The sequence below is a fragment of the Rhinatrema bivittatum genome, chromosome 1 (genome assembly GCF_901001135.1).
Source record: "Rhinatrema bivittatum chromosome 1, aRhiBiv1.1, whole genome shotgun sequence".
NCBI lineage: Eukaryota > Metazoa > Chordata > Amphibia > Gymnophiona > Rhinatrematidae > Rhinatrema > Rhinatrema bivittatum.
In genome coordinates, this window is record NC_042615.1 from 432,025,438 (window position 1) to 432,043,266 (window position 17,829).

The 17,829-nt window shown below is 46.4% G+C and overlaps 1 protein-coding gene across 2 annotated transcripts in view; it reads right to left on the reverse strand.

Moving 5' to 3' along the window:
• The window catches only part of ABCA1 (ATP binding cassette subfamily A member 1), a 212,039-nt gene that overhangs the window by 36,720 nt on the left and 157,490 nt on the right, over positions 1-17,829 (reverse strand). For both annotated transcript variants that reach the window (XM_029604407.1, XM_029604396.1), the window contains exons 41-44: positions 14,869-14,998; positions 5,824-5,944; positions 4,732-4,794; positions 937-1,043 (exon numbers count right to left, since the gene is read on the reverse strand). In XM_029604407.1, the coding sequence (XP_029460267.1) occupies positions 937-1,043; positions 4,732-4,794; positions 5,824-5,944; positions 14,869-14,998 (421 nt within the window). The remainder of the gene's footprint in view (positions 1-936; positions 1,044-4,731; positions 4,795-5,823; positions 5,945-14,868; positions 14,999-17,829) is intronic.

Here is a 17,829-nt window from a genome sequence, read left to right on the forward strand (position 1 = left end):
CTACACGTTGCTAGGACGCTCCAGTTTTTCGTTGCTATGGTTGACGGCTATTGTTGGCCGTGTTGTATAAACTTGATTCAATTCGGGGGTTCTGTTTTTCTACTCGGGCTTTGATATACTCGATACTGAACTCCTGCAGAGGGGGTAGTAGTACTTATGGTGACGCCCCCTCGAGGTTTTTGCTGACTCCATCTGCTGGAATGGGGACATAACCCACGGTCTGGACTGATCCATGGTACTACAGGAACGAAAATTAGCAGGTAAGTAATAATTTTCTTGTACAAATGACACTTAGTCCTTGTCCCCATGCAGGCGGTTTGAAAATGTTCCCCTACGGTGGACAGGTTTCAGTAACCCACATAAATCACAAAGCACGCATGCGCTTGAGTATGTGCATAACCTGTGGTTAATGTTCTCAGGAAAACCACAGAGTGCCCGCACGTACATTTACCCCTGCTGTTTCTGCGGGCAGCAGTGATGGGGTAAAACAGCATGTGTGCATCTGAAAAAACAAAAGCAGGCATGCCGTCTCTTCTCACCCCCTCCCACAACCTGCACCCACCCCTGGGAATGCCTCTTAATTCAGCTAGAAGCAAAAGTGGAATACAAATCAAATTAATAAGAATAATAAGCATGTGTGCTGTGAAAGCCGGAATGTAATTTTAGCCTCTCTGAGAGGAATGGTTTTCTAAGAGGGGAATATAACCAGCTAATTCCTTATGAATGTTTTCTTCTTTGCACTGCAAGGAACAACCACTTTCAGTGTTCAACAGATAAAACAAAAGCCCCACGCAGTTCAAAAGACACTTTCTTCATTTCCAACAAACATTCTTAATAGTTACTTTTGTCCAACATAGCCAAAAATTGCTTTACCAACTTTGTACAAGCAAAATAAGTTGTGCAATCAGTAAGTTTGAACTGGTTTCCTCCTCTAACCTGTTGCCCTTCAAGAAAGCTTCTCCTCCAGTCACATCTGTATCTCCGGTGAGCATCTTGAACGTCGTCGTCTTGCCAGCACCGTTAACTCCCAGAAGTCCGAAGCACTGAAAAGGCCAAGCATCACCCCCCTCAGTTAAATACAAGTTACACTATATGCTGAGATAATTCCCTAGAGTAGCACATATCTTCTGACTGCTTAAGAACAGATTACATTAGAAAATGAATCAGAGCACTGGTATTACAAATGAAATATCTGCAAAAATTTCTACTCTTTCACTAGATTTTATCAACTGAAGTTGCTTGACAGAAAAAATAAACAAAAAAACATTATGCATTTTTTTTACAAGCAAGACAACGAATGGCCCTTGGCATGTGGACTGAGGAAAGGTGAATGAGTCATTGTCAATGTTTTCAGGTGGCACCGGAAAACAGCATGAAAGTGATGCTCTGTACGTGTAGCTAAGCGTAACTAATAATGCAATGGCAAATTCAAGATTGCCATGGATCCAATCTCTATACTTTTAGGTTCCCTCTGGCTACCATCAGTGCACAGGCACTAGAGGAAGTACAATGAGACCCACCAATATTGCAAATGCAGCAGAACTGCCATGGACTTTCTCCATTACCTTGCTAATCACAGCTACCTGCAGGTAACAGACCACCACCTTCATGATGTCTGACAGCACTGTCACATGTGCATGAAAACACCGACAGGGTCCCATATGTACCAAGTCCCCCCTCCCCCCAAGACAAAAAAACTGGGAAAAACTCTTTAGTACATTCAGTCCTTCTTTTATCCCCTATAATGAGCACCACATGTCAGATATTGATTATAATACAGTATCTGTTTTGGTTTGGCTGTTAGTCACTTGGGAGGAGGTTGGCCTGGATGGATGATGGGGTTCTCTTCAACCTAGCCAAATATGTAACTATACAAAGGATTGTGAAGCAAAGCTACTGTATGTGATTCTACTTGCACAAACTGCACAAGATCACATTTTATTTGTGTTTCTCCTTTTCTACCTTCCTCATACTGACTAATAGGGTGACATAAGTACTCTTGATGGAGAAGAGCTGGAAAGAAAGTTGAACCCAAATATGCATTCAACACATTCTTCAGATCAACTAAAGGACAGTTTAATAAAATGAATGGAGGAAGGCCCAAACCAGACCTCTCCAGGTTTCTAGGAAAGCACAGATGCTGCTGCCTATCCATCCTCCTGCGCACATACCTGATTCTCAGAGGAGATCTAAACATGGGCTCCTGCACTACAGTACACAGCACTTCCACACTGAATGTACTAATTCATTAGGATCACAGCAAATATTTTTAACTGTGGTTAACAAATGTATTCCACTGCAACTGCAATTGGAGAGGACAATTCTTTTTCAATATTAAGATCAACTGACCAAAGAGAGTCAACCTATGGCCCACTGGCAAGTGCAATGCTCTACTACACCAGAAACCATAAAGTGATTCTTGGGCCCAGCTCCTCCGTATAGGGCTGGCTGGGACTAGCTATGCTGCAGAAGTCGAGCTCACGGTCACTGAGGATGGGATTCAATGTTCCAACTGTGGCATTTGCGCAACGCACTGGAATAGCACTGAAAGGGCCAGAAGCTCAGCTCAGAGTACAGAAGTCAGTGTGAAGGCAGACTGTTAGGGGGAAAAAAAAAAGGCATCCTGGATCTAATGAGGAAAGTGTGGAGCCATTTATATAGTGGCAAACCTCTCACTTCCCTCCCTCACCCCCCATCCTGTGATAGCCTGGTGGTACAAACTAGTCATTCAGAATTACGCAAATACCGTATTTTCCGGCGTATAAGACGACTGGGCGTATAAGACGACCCCCCCTTTTTTATACATATTTTTAAGAAAAAAAAATAATTTTACACTCAAACAGGAGCAACCCTATCTATGAAAAGGCAACACTACAAATACCGTATATCAGGCCCTAAAAACCAATATACCTCTTATTAGGAAAACAGAACTAGCAAGCAGCTATAGATCCCCACACATAAATAATTGTAAAACTATATTAATAAGCAGAATAAATGTTTCAAAACAGCTATGAACAGAATAACATCCAACAATTAAAAACTCATAAAAACTATTAAACATTCTCCAAACACCAATAAAATATTTCAAAAAAGCAGACACATCACATAATATTAAATAATTAAAATGGCAGTCAATCAAGAAAAATAAACTTAAAAAGCCACCTTTCCTTACCCCCTCCAGCAGCTCTCCTATTCCTCTTCCTCTTCCTTAGGGCCCATGTCTCTCACACACACACACCATACCAGTCATGCCCCCATGACCAGTTTCTGTCTCTCACACACAAATCATTTCCCAAACAGTCTTTGACACACACACCAGACACCTTCCTGAACAGTTTCTCTCATGCCATACACACACACAGGCTTCCCACTCCCATGTTCTGCTTACCGTACATATATGGGCTTCTCACTCTCATAATCACTTTCTCTGTCTCACACACACACACCAGTCTCTCTCTCATTTCCATGCTCACTCTCCACGTGCACAGGCTTCTCATTCCCTGAATCACATTCTTTCTCTCACATTCACACACACCAGTCTCTTTCTCTCACACACACCGTCACCTTATCAACCAGTCTCTCTCTCATGCACGCGCACACACACACACACAGCCAGCCCTCCCGCTCCCATGCTCTCTCTCACATAATCAGGCTTCTTACTCCCATGCTTTCTCACATACCCAGATTTCTCACTTCCATGCTTTTTCTCTCTCTCACACTCACACTCACATACACATCAGTCATCTCTCTGAGCAGTCACTTTCATTGTCTCTCACACACGAGCTCGCTGACCAATTTCTCTCAATCACAAACATGCTCTCAATCAAATGCATTCTCTCACTTACACACAGGCTGGCTGCTTCTCTCTCTCTCACTTCCACTCCCCCCCCGAGCACAAATAGTAGCTGCAGCAGCCTCCTCCTCCAGCCCCCGCAGGCCAAGAAAGAAGAAACCCATCGGCCGCGGGAGGCTCATGCTGCTGACTCCTTTCCCGATTACCAGCTCCTTCGACTGCTCGGGGCCGTTCCTGCTGTCGCCGCTGCAATTTTTTCACGCGGCACGGCTCTTTCTTCCCGCGCATCACTTCCTGTTCCGGTTCAAAGGGGGGGGCGGGAAGAAGAAAAGGGCAGCTGCGGATGCCACAGCTTTTTTTTTGCACCGCTGCCGTTCCCGCTGGGCTTGAACGTGCTGATAGCCCAGCGGCAACGGCAGTGCGGTGCGCGGGAAGGAGAAAGCCGTGCCGAATGAAAAAATTGCAGCGGCGATAGCAGGAACGGCCCCGAGCAGTCGAAGGAGCTGGTAATCGGGAAAGGAGACAGCAGCATGAGCCTCCCGCGGCCGATGGGTTTCTTCTTTCTTGGCCTGCGGGGGCTGGAGGAGGAGGCTGCTGCAGCTATCATTTGTGCTGGGGGGGGGGGGTGAAAGAGAGAGAGAGAGAGAGAGAGAGAGAGAGAGAGAGAGAGACAGCCAGCCTGTGTGTAAGTGAGAGAATGCATTTGATTGAGAGCATGTGTGTGTGATTGAGAGAAACTGGTAAGAGAGCAGGTGTGCCCTATAAGACGATACCCGGCGTATAAGACGACCCCCGACTTTTGAGAAGATTTTCTTGGGTTAAAAAGTCGTCTTATACGCCGGAAAATACGGTACATAATAATGAAAAAAAAAAACATAACACACATAACAATGAATCTAACTAGCAGTACTGCTGGAATTCTATATCTCTGCCTTTACCTCTCCAGGGGGAATACCAACACAAAGCCTGTCGACAGCTGGTTTCCTCTTCATCCTATAGACCTGAAACATCAATAACACATGAGCACCGCAGAACCCACTTAGAAAAATCACCAAACTAACATTGCTGTATTTTACAGTCAGCGAGAAAGATGCCATTTTTTGCTTTTGCCATTTTTGGTGAATGATAAAATATTGTAAGGAGCTGAACAGGGGTCTACACAGCACAAAATGTTGACAGAGATCCAGAACTAATTGTGTTTTAGGCTACTTTAACACATTGTGGAGGAAATTTTTTAACTGCCAGCACTGAGATAAAGACCACACAAGCTTTTTATCCACGGACTTCGCACCAATTGTCTAAGGGAAAGTAGGAGAATGCTTTCACTTCCAAACTGGCTGCCAACACAATGTACGGTCACTTGCAGCCGCTATTTCTATGGATTGATTTGTACTAGAAAAGTGAGTGCAATGATCTGAACATTCTGTCTATGCATGTACTCCTCCTCTCCTGATTTAAACATGCCTCCAACAATACTTCCTCTCAATGCACCTAAAGCTAGGTGCATTAGGTGCTTAGGGACAGCAATCTGCGGAGCAGCTGATTAATGTGGGTACAAAACACTTAACTCGAGTGAATAGTTTTGAAATTGTCCTGAAAATGTGCACAGTTAGAAAGAACTATTGATCATCCAAGGAGCAAATTCAGACAATCCTGAACTCAGTTAAATTTATGCGTGCTACTCTCAACACCACAGTGCCCTGTCAAGACAAAAAAAGGGCACAGACACACCTACACTTTTGGCATCAAGAAGCCATTTGCAAAATATAGTACAAGGAGAAAAAAAAGAATCATGCTTTTTGTCCCAAATCTGATAAATTGGATGCCAGAGATATCAATATACTGAAATAATCCACTGTTCTATAAGTTCTTGGAAGCCCCTTATATTGGTGCTGCCTTAAGACAGTGGTAAGCTCTTTGTAAATCACCTGGATCCAAGTGGCACCCAAGAGCTTGCGCTGGAGAAACCAGTCATGTCCCTAGCACAAACACATGCTGTGGCTTAGCTCAGGCAATACAGCACCTCTCACCTTAGTCAGCCCTTTTATTTCCAGGATGTCACTGCGGCCACCATCACACATTATTCTTTGCCTTTCCCTGGCCACGTCATCATCCTCGTCCATTACAGGGGGAAGTTTGGTACACACAGGTCTGAAAACATATACAAAGCAATTACGTGAATGAGAGAAGTACATCAAACAACAAAGGACCGTTCTCATACAGGCAAATCATTGGGATGTACTCCGAGACCAAAGAAAAGTGGCAGAAAGGTACAGATTAGACCCAGTTGGATTGGGTGCCACAAGCCCAATTAAGAAAAATTTCCAAATGCACCTTGATGTGTTGTCAGTACATATTACGTCCTACGAAATCTTGAAGGAGGTGTTCTTTGGCATGATGCAAGCACTAAGGCAGTAGCAATAAATATGAGAGACTGAGATCATATCAACATGACCTAGCTTACTAGCAAGGTTTATTCCTGTCAAGATATACATAATCCAAGATGCTCTCTCTGGGGAGATGGACTGAACCAGTGCAAGCAAAAAAAAAAAATGCATTGCCTGAACTGGAATCTCTGTTGCAGTTTTCCACTTAAATCATTTAAGTTCAGTCATGATTCCAGTACTGCAATGCTCTACTGAGGCAGGGAACAAATCAAAGGTGAATGTTGCAACCTGTGGGGGGGGGGGGGGGGGGGGGGGGGGGGGGGGAGGGAAAGACCACGAAATATATGAAGGATAACGTGGGAAGGAGAGAACATGGAGCTTGGTATTTGAATTTAGCCTTAGCATTTCTTGCCAGCACAAATGGGTAGAGGTGAGAAAGATGTGGTCTAGGGGATGTTAAGAGAAAGATTTGGAGGTGAGAGTTGGGAATTGCTGGGGGACATGGGTATGAGAGAGAGAGAGGGCATGTAGGATCGGTGTGGAGGGGCAGGAGTAGGGGCGAGAGAAAGGAGAAGGTAAGGGAGGGGGTGGAGAGGTGAGAAGCAGGCTCAGAATAGGCACCTATATTCCTACTCTCTCAATCCATCCTTCCACTGATCCTGGGTTCTGCCCAGATCCTGGAACCTCCCTCCTTTTCTCCCTCAGATCCTGGAACTTTCTCTTCCCTCACCCATAATTCCAGATCCTCCTGCCTTCTCTCTCCCCCATCCCATTCCTTCACTGATTCTCCCATTAGCCACCTGCCCTCCCCCATCTCTATTCCTTCTCCTCTGTCCCTCCTGGGTCCTCTCTAGTGGTACTTTTCTAAAAAAAAAAAGGAAATATCAGGTTGGGGCCCATTGTCTTCCTCTACCTTTCATTCTTCGTGCAATGGGGGAGAAGAAGCAAGTTCAATAGGTTTCCAGGGCTGTGACCTAGCATGACCTGGCAGAAAAATCCGCACTGGTCTTTCTCCTAGGACAAGCAGGATGGTAGTCCTCACACATGGGTGACATCATCAGATGGAGCCTGGCACGGAACTTTTGATCTCAAAGATTCTAGAACTCTCGAACATGCCCTACTGAGCATGTGCAGCTGTGGTCATCACTCTGCCCCCTAGGTAGAGTTCCTCCGTCTCTTTTTTTTCTGCAGAGCTGTGTGGTTGCAGAAGCCGTGTGCTCACAGTATTCAGCTTTGCTCTCTTCTCACAGATCTTGTAAGTGATTTTTTTCTAGAGCTGCAGCTGTTTTCTTTCCTTAAGGTAAGTTTTATTCTTCTCTTTTTCCTTTTCCAACTGTCTGTCGGCCGCTTTCCCCTGTGCAGCCTGGCAGAGTCTGTTACTATCTTAAAAAGAAAAAAAAAGAAAAATTGCTTCTGTTGTTTTGTATCTGTGCCTCTTCTTTGCTCTGTCTCCTTTTTCTCCCTTTCCCCGGTGCTGACAGGATGTCTTATGCAGACTGTTGGTGATCTGTGTTGGCTGCTGAGCCCGGGAACTCACCTGAGTTCTCCCTGGGCTGGAGTTCCATGTTTCACCAATCAATCGGCAGCAATGGATTCAGGTGGTGCAGGGATCAAGGATCATGCCGTTCCTGTGGGGAGGAGAGCTCATCCTCCCCACATCCCAAGGAACTAGTCTCCATGGGCGGGAGCCCTGGAAGACGAAGCCTCCCCTCCTGCTTGCCAGTGCAGTCTCCTTCGGAGAGAGGGTAAGCAGGAGCCTGGGCTAGCAGCTTGCTGCTGCACCTCGGAGCCATGCCCAGTAATGGTTGCCAGTGCACAGCTGTGACCAGCGCACCGTTCGTCTGACACATTGATGTCAGGACCGCGTCGGGGGCCCACCATTGTGCACCATGGTCACCCTTGATGCTGTCGAGGTGCAGGGACACCCTCGCTGCCATTGAGGTGCATGACTGCCCACAATGCCATAGAGGCCTTTTGTGCCATTGGCATCGGTGGAAGTGGAGTATTCCTGCACTGGCTTGGGCATCGAGGTGGCGGAGTAGCAGCGAGAACCGATGCAATTGATCTAGGCCGCGCTACCATCGATACCATGATGCTATCAGTGCGGCGGTGCCTTCGGTTGGTGGCACGAGGTGCACTCGATGTCACGGTGCACTCGAGGCCGCAGTGCCTTTGATGCCACAGTACCCTCGCAGCATGCGATGCTGCTGTGAACCCGGTACAATCAATGCCTCTGTGCCCTCAATGCCCGCAGGGCCTTAGACACCTGTGGTGGCATCGATGCCAGATGCTCTTGATCCTATCAAAGTGCGTGTGTGATCCCCCTCATGGCTGTTGAGGTTGAAACAGTGGCAGGCCCTTGATGCTGTCGAGGTGTGCAGCCTCAATGCTGCGGCAGCCCTCGATGCCATCGTAATGCATACCCTTGATGCCACGGCCACCCACTAGGTCGCTGCAGTGCGTGGCCTCGATGCCAGAGCAGGATGTGGCCATCATGATGCTGTGCTGCCCTGATACCACTGACGCCCTCGAGGCTATTGAGGTGCAGGGCCACGGTGGAGGCTCTCAAGCCACCGATGCTTCTCGTTCTTGCCTTGACTATGTCAAGCACCACCGACCAGGTGCTAGGTTTGCTATTGAGCACCCTGTTCACCCCTGAGGCCATCAACCACCAGGGCTCTTGGAAGCCCCCAATTGACCCTGCAGCCTTTGGATGGCATGGGTTTTTTGGCCTTGAACAGATTGATTGCAGGGGCTGCCATCCACTTGAGGCATCCTGGTACACTGGGGCATCCAAGCGCAGTGGTCCTGTGCCCTCGAGGCTTCTTGGTGGTGTCCTCTGTGAGGCACTGAGGAGTTCTGTGCTGTCCCTTAACGGGCTACAGGAGCATTAGTACTTGTGAGACCATTGAGCTTGCTGCATCGACCCTCTCAGATGAATGTCAGCTAAGGGGAACAGTTGATGGCGCTGGCGGTCATCGATTCCTTTAGGAATCGGTGATCTATGTCTGGGCTGTAGGGCCCCTCCTTGCAGATGCCCATGGCCTCCTTAGTACACTGGTACATCAATATCTTCGGATACCAGAGTCTCCATCGAGGCCACCAGGTGGTTGGTGTCCGCGGCTGCCTGTGGCGCCGGGAATGGTGCTATATACCATTGAACCTATTATGGTTTGGTCAAGCGCCATCGAAGCCCTGGGTGCAGAGTTGCTGGGTGCCCTTGTTATGGCTTTGCGTTGGTGAGCACGAAAGTGCCATGGGCCCTTAGGGCACTGTCATCACTTTGGGCACCAGTGGCTGCAGTCAGAGGCCACAGGACATGGCCACTGAACTCCATGGACACCTTCAGTCGCCAGGGACTTTGCTGCTGTCGTTCCCTGAGGGAATCGAAGTCGAGTCATTCCTGACGCTGTACGAGGGCCCTCACTCACAGCATTATCAGGTATGGAGGGGGTGACATTATAGACCACAACTCTCCACCATGCCTTACCCAGAGCAACAATGATTTTGAGGATGCCATCACCACACTGTTCTTTTTCATTCCGCTGGAGTTACAGTGACGGTGCACAACATGTGTGGTCAGGAAAGGCTAGGCATCTATTACAAGTGCTTTGGGCAATGGCAGATGGCATTCTCTCTGTCTGTGCAGTCCTCAGCCATACCAGGGTTCTGCCCTCATCCTGGCATGGTCTCATCCTCCTCATCAGTGCTGCACTGCACAGTGCTGAGGAGCACTGGTGGGGGAGGCGTCATCACACACTTTGTGTTTTGTTGTGGGGCAGCGTGTAGCCACTGACTCTGGCACACGGTGCGCTGTCCTAGCTGTGGCATGGGATTCTACCCACAGGCATGGTGCATGGGATCATAGGTGTGCCGCCATCCGTAGGATGGGATACCACTGCATGAGTAGGGGCAGATTCCAGGTAAAGATCGGCCGGGGATTTTCCCCAAATCCGGCCCAGAAGATACCCGGTGGTCTGCTGAGCTCGGCAGACCACGTGACCAGAGCGACCGGCCCACCAGGGGATGTCCGATCCTCTGATAGGCCAATCCGCCCCGTGCATGAGTACTGCTCAGCGTGTTTTTACAGCAGAGGACTCATTCCTTCAGTTGCCCTCTGCCGTCTGGGCATCTCTGTGTGTGTGTTTTTCTCTCCGGACAGACACAAGAAGTTGTGTTCCGCAGCCACAGGACTGACCTAGGACTGCGTTCTTGGTCCGACCCAGAGGAGAGTAGACATTGGGAAAGTGGTTCGGGAGTCCTTTTCTCCCTCAGCAGAGGAATGTGACTTTTGACCTATCCCATGTCCAAAACTCCTTTTTTGTGGGGAAGCCTTGAAGCTCCTTCCCTAGCAGGGTTTTCTCTGAACCGGGGCCTTGATTCTTGAATCAGTGCGTCTCCTTGGAGGGCAGGGCCAGGAACCAGCAGCGGCGGTCATTGGACTATTTTCACTGTGGCCCCTCCGTGGATTATGGTGGCAACCTCCCCCATCTGAGGCTGGCTGTCTGTGGTGGGTTGGTCGCTTTGGCACCTTGGCAATCAGTGATTGTCCCTCAACTCTCCTCTGGGGAGTTGAAAGGTCTCAGGATCAGGAGGCCCAAATCATGTTGCTTCCCTCTCCCTTCTGGAAGGGGAGATTCGACTGGATTCCAGGGCAATCCTTATGGGTTCCCCTCTGGACACCTGACTCTGCATCTCTTTGAGGGGAATCCCTCATTCCTCTGTTCCAGGAGAAAGGATGGCTCTGCTCTGGTTGGCTTTTGTTCTCGGTTTCTCACCAGCCCTGAGAACCTGTCGTGGTAGCATTCTCCCTCGGTTGCTCTAAGGCGCAGCAGGTCTATTTACGAAGAAGCCCATCCAGTGTTGCTCCCTGGTGACCATCCATGGTTTCCCTTGTTCAGAAGTCACTTTGATACCTGCTGGCCTCTGTGGGCGTCTTTTCTTAAGGACCGCTTTCGCCAGTCATTCTTGCCTGCAGTGTTCTCCTCTGTGAGGAGAGTTCTAGTCCATCAAATGGGCGAGCATGCCTTTCACCCTTTCGCCATGTCCATGGCTGAGGGAATTTGGAGCCAAGTGACCCTGCAACAGAAGCTCTGCTCTTGCTCGCAGTAACGTGTAAGCTATTCTTCCCCCTTTTTCAGGATCACCCTGACTGTGGACAGGGAATTCCTGGGTCATACAACGATTGTCCATTGCTGGACTATGTGCTTCCTTGGGGGGGGGGGGGGTGTATGCACTCATGGCTAGGGTACTGATACCTCAACCAGGTGCTTGGCAATCTGTTCTGAGATCGCCCTGGGCCTGCCCTGGTGCCCTTTGGGTTTCCAGCCCGGTAATGAAATCCTGTTCTACCATGGTTTGCGCATGCAACTCCCTGGCTTCCCATCTCCTAGTGGAGTTTTCAGGATTTCTCCCCTGGGAATTCACTCTCAGTTTTCGCTGTTCCAAGCAGACTGAGGGCTCTATCTCAGTGGGTAACTCCCTGCTGGATTTGGCAGTGAGTTGTTCACTTGGGGTTGATAGACAACCTGGTAACTTGTGCTTGCCCCGGCAGTCCACTGGACTACCTCTTTGTGTTCTTTGCTCCTTCCGATTTATGGTGGATTGTCAGGGGGAGGGGAGGACAAGTTAGGGCACTTGTGGTACATCTTCTGTATACCTGCAGGGCAGGATACACTAAGGTTTCCATATATTTTTGCCATGCTCTGGCCAATACTGCCTTTAGCTGTTCTCATTTCTCTAGGTTGTCCAAAGAGCCTTCCTGCTCCCCTGTGCTATCCTGTGCCAGGATAGTTGAACCTGTCCTTGACAGGTGCTCTTGGGTGAGTTTCAGGCCTATCTCATCTCCATGTTATGGGCTACAGGTCTGTTTCAGGGATTTCCCTTCATCCCCTGAAACCCTTGATGCTATCCTGCATGGTCGGCTAGGTCTGATGCTTCGGCACGCAGTGTCTGTCCCAAGCCCTTCTGTGGTTCGCTGCTTGTTCTTCCAAGCGTTGCTTGGGTTTCTCCTGCCCATTATACCTACCAACCAAACCTAGGCTCTCTTCTGCAGAGACATTCGGTCCTTCGGATGTCAGCAGACCGCAGTTTCTCTCTGTGGGGCTTTTGGGCCCCAGTTTGCTTTTCGGTTGTCTTTTAACATCCATGGAAACTGTGTAGTCTTCTTCCAAGAGTCTCTCTTGTCTACACCTCTTGTCTAGACCTGCTGTTGTTGTCAGGGTTTACTTATCAGGAACCCTACTTGTACTGTTTTCCGTGATATGGAGTTTGCTTCTGCTTGCACTCACATCACTCCTCTGCCTTAGGCACCCCTGTTGCGCAGGACGGTTTGTGTCTCAGTCTTTTCTATCTATGGTTTTTCTTTGTAGAACCCAACTCTTCTCCAGCCTGGACCCCTGGTAGGTTGGCTGCCTCATACACAAAGGAGAGAGGTAGTGCTTCAGCACTGTGCGGTTTCCCACTTTGTCCTACTCGGACAGCCTATAGGTAAGGTTTCACCCATATGTGAGGACTACCATCCTGCGTGTCCTAGGAGAAAGCAGAGTTGCTTACCTGTAGCAGGTGTTCTCCTAGGACAGCAGGATGTTAGTCCTCAAGAAACCCACCCGCCTCTCCTAGGAGTTGGTTTCGCCATGTATTAGCTATATCATGGACTAAGGGACACTGCCTAGAGGAATGCACATACTCAGTAGTGTATGTTCAAGAGTTCCAGAATTTTTTAGATCAAAGTTCTGTGCTGGACTCCATCTGATGAAGTCACCCATGTGTGAGGACTAACATCCTGCTGTCCTAGGAGAACACCTGTTACAGGTAAGCAACTCTGCTTTCCCCCCTATTCACAGTAACACAATAAATGAAAGCAGATAAATACCCAAGCGGTCCATCCAGTCTGCCCAGCAATATGTTTATAATTATAGGGTTATAATTGCTGCTCCATGTAGATTACGCCATGCCTCGTGTTTAGGGCTGAACCTGACACTTTATGCAAGTTACTCCCATGCAGAAATGTTACACCTAAAGTTACCCCAGGTTATCCAGTTTCTTCATCCCCAGCCTCTAGCCACTAGGGATCCTCTGGTTTATCCCAAACCCTTTTCAATTCCATTATTGCCTTCACCACCTTTTCTAGGAAGACATTCCATGCATCCCTGATCCTCCTTCCTCTGTTCCCCTCATCCCCAAGATCCCCTCCTTGTTTTGATACTTCAGATCTCTTGTTCCTATCCAGACAACAACAAAAATTATACAAACCAGCAGGGTTGGAGAACTATTTTCTAATGTATATTAATATTTAATATGCAAAAAGATTAAATATTAATCTTATGTTTATATACAGATTTTTGGTTGTTTTATTTATTTAAAAGAATTTGTGGCCCACGCCCTCCAGTAGTTCAGGGTGGCTGCCAAAATATTCATGCATAATTTAAAATAATCAATAAAACGACAGAGATTCAGAATTGCTCCCTGACCCCTGCCAGTAAGAAACAAATTGCAGTGCAGCCTCTTATGTTAAAAGGTTGGACAACCTTGTTCTATAGCATCTGCTGGTTCCTGGAAGAGAAGTCCATAAACTGCTATTAACCAAGTTTGCATAGGGAATAGCCAATGCTTACTTTAAGTATTAGTAGCATGGGATTTATTTAATGTTTGGGTACTTGCCAGGTACTTGTGACTTGGATTGGCCACTGTTGGAAACAGGATACTGGGCTTGATGGACCCTTGGTCTGACCCAATATGGCAACTTTTTATATTCTTAGGATTTGTGGGTTTCACTATAGCTTTGCTTAAAGATGCCTCTTCTTATCAGAAGAGAGAATGATACAGCGATACCCATGAGCCAAGTCTGAGTTTATGAGTTTAATGGCCAGTATGGGACAGAACTGTCTAACATTATGATCCATAATAGTCATAGCAGAATTAAGCCACTGAACACGCGGGTGCAACTACCCACATGTTGCAGCTAGACATAGGAAGGCGACTGTTAAACACACAGCCAACTGCAATTCTGAAATGTCATTAGATTTTGCAACCCTTTTTTATTCTTAAGTAAGTGCCCCAGGAAAAAATCCCAGAAAGGTGTTTTGAATAGGAAGCCGCTCAGTTGGACGTGTCTACCAAAACAAAAGAATACCAGCAACACAGCAATTACCCCAGCACCATTACACCACGGTGCAAGAATATTTCTGCATGACACAATCAACTCTTAAACACCAACTAATATACATTTTTCATTTACATCCGACAAGAACAAGAGCCAACCGGCATGCAGGAGCAACTACAGTCAAGTTGCTGAACACCCTTGGAGCTCTTATTCCGCTAGTCAAATGTTCCTATTTTGTCTGATGTTTTACGAGGGTAAAACACCAATCAGTTCTAAAGTATTATCAGTGCTTTCTTTCTGGGAAAAAAAAAGGGTGCCAGTACTCCCATACAAGATGCAGGTGGTTTGTTTTTATTTCGTGGCACTACAGGGTGAAATCAAGCAGGTGAAGGAAAAAAAGGGGCCTGTACTCAGTAATGGCAAGCACCCCCTCCAAAAAAAAAAAAAAAAAAGCCATGGGCATCATCATCATCATGATCAAATACTGCACATACTGTGATGTAAACCACAAGGTGGGCCCAGCGCTCCTCCGGTTCCCCATCCACCTGCTTCCCCTTTTCTTCAGCTATGTGCGGCCAGCTCACCTTGGCTTGATGAAGAACCTGTACTGTATCAGCAAGGTGATGATGAAGAAGACCACGCCCTCCACGGCCATGGCAAAGAGATTCCGGCCCACGAGATCCCAAGACATTGGGGACACAAAGCGATTCTCACCTACCCAAAAACAGCAAGAGGGGAATCATTTAAAAACAGTAATTGCTGTTTGCAGCTTGGCCTGCAGATAGAGAAGTAGCTCAAGTTTTGATTGCTGCCGTGTCTGCTTACTGTGAGGCAATGGTCAAGTCACTTGGCCACCCGCTACTCAAAGAACTTTCTTTTGCACTCCCACCCCCTTAGCTGCATTACTCCAGCCTTAATGCCTGGTGTAACACTTCATCTTGTAAGGCATTCTGGGACAAAGCTTCCATGAAAGATGTTTTTAAAAAAAAATAAACTCCATTATATTCTCCTCAAAAAAAGTTACAATCAAATATCAATGTACATGAAGAAAAAGCCCAACAGAAGAATAATCTTATGTTTCTTACATCCATATATTTCAGATTTCAACAATGTGAAAAAAACTATGTAATAAAAGAACTTGTACTAATTTTGTAAAGTGATCACCTTTTTTGATATTTGGAAATAATCTTTTACACATACCTATCCATACAGTGACATTTTCCCCTAAAGTTACAAAACACAGCAGCCAAGATCCTGGGAGGCCTTGATTATAGGGGTCGTCTTTTGCCTTTACCAAACAGACTACACTGGCTGCAGATTGAATTTAATTGTAAATTTAAAATTCTTAATGATGGCTTCTAAACTGGAGGAACAGACCAGGCCCCAAGTATCTGGCAGAGAGGGCGCGGGTCCTATATTCCGGCACGTAATTAGCTATCGTCACCAGAAGAGCTCTTATGTATCCCGTCACATAGAGACATGACCACAGAGCACAAAAGCTAACACATTCTCGGTTATGGCTTCATCACTTTGAAAGTCAACTAGTGAAAATTTGGTTGCAAAAGGTTATTTATGCTACTATATGGAAGTTAAATTTTGGCTGTTTTGGCAGTCATTTGAATCACTACAGGCATAAGCACTGAGGTGCCTGGATATGAGCTCTGAGTGGGTCACTATTTTGGGGTGCTTCTTCCCGGCAATTTCCTCCTGTTCATTTGTACTTCCCGTTCAGTCGGAACCAGGGCTGGGATCTGGCACCCAAGCACCAAGCACTCGTAAGTACCTGGGGATTTTTGTCCCTTATTCTGTAGTTCCTCCTGATTTATGCTTATTTCTGTCATTTCAGGAATGGTCTTGGGCTGGGAGCCAAGCCTTAGGGCTCCTTCTGGAGCCCTGTAATCATAGACCCTGAATACAGCCACTAGGTTTTACACTGAGGCAATGACCATGACTCCCTGCCCCTCAAGTGCTGGTAACGATGCCTCTGCAGCATTCCTAGCCCAGCCAAACCAGGCACCTTCTGCATGGCAGTGCATGGCATTTACCAATTGAGCCACCAGCTCAATGATGCAGCATTATTCTAATGGATCACTAAGATTAAAGATATAACTGATGATCCCACTTAAAAAGAGTTAGTCACATAATGAGTGCCAATTTTTAGGAAGGATGTATATTAAAGATGTATGAGATTTCAGAATGAAGTATAGTACCAGTTTTGAATGGGGCATTTTTCTGTAAACCACTACACACTACTTTGAGATTTGATGAATAAATACAATAAAAAGATATGGTCTATCACAGTAAGATGAAATTTCAAAGGGGTTCTGTGTGCAAGCAAGATGTACACATGTATATATCTTATACCACACTCAAATGCACTTAATGTATAAGAATTTCAGAGGGATTCAACAAACTACTATATCCTGTTAAACCACAGAATCACCTCGTCAGATGATATTTCTTCCCTTTTAAACATTCAACAACAATTTGATCTTCCAGATAGGTGTGTTGTGTAAATATTTTATAACATCTTTTTTTAAGAAAAAATTATTTTTTTAAAAACACAAAGGAAAACATTGTTTTAGCTGAAGAGGAAAGTTTCATACCATCTTTTATCCCCAATCGGGTGATATCATTGTATTTTAATCATGAACTGACCTCCACCAGCCAATGTGTTTTTTTTGTGAACAGGATTACCCCCAACCTAAAAGTTATTTTTCCATGATTTGAGGCAATCTGCACACAAGAGAGCACCTCTTCCTTACTGCCTAACCTGCCAGGATGTTTTGCATTTCCAAAGGGGATCCTTCACCCCATCCCCCCAATAGCCTCTTTGCAGATTTGGAGAACAGGATGCACACCTTCCTAGAAGCAAGCTCAATTCATTACAAAAAAAGATACTCTACTGAGGGTCTACAGTGCTCAATTTAATCAATATACTATACATCCTTGGTCAGCAAAACAACCTATTTTTTTTAGTTAGCTGGATTGAAATGGTTCTATCTGCAAACAGACAAAAATCTCTAAATGTAAATACTATTTTAGAAAAGGGGAATTGGATTTAGATGACAACAACACTGGACCCTAACTTACAGTCTAGGGTACTGATACGTAGACATTATGGAAAAAACGCAGGACAGCCAAGTCCAAAAGCAAAGCCCGTTCAAGCAGCAGCACTGTATGAATTATCAGGAGGGCTGCTCACTCTGTAAAAATGTTGCTAGCAGTAATTTTGTTGTGGGTTTGCAAGTTGCTTGTTTTTGATTTTTAATATTGCCACCCTTAACATAAGGCTTGGAGGTAACCTGCACGGAGTGGAAGTTACTACCATAAGAAGCTTGCTGAGCAGACTGGATGGACCATTAGGTCTTTTTCTGCAGTCATTACTATGTTTTACCTCCCTCAGCTTCCTGAACTGTGCTCTATCATGTCATTCTTCCCTCAGGCTTTTATCGTGCCTAAGCTATCATATACTACAGCAGAAGCATCAGAAATCTGCAGCCCAAGGACTACACAGCAACTCTATCCTATCAGCTCCCCTATCG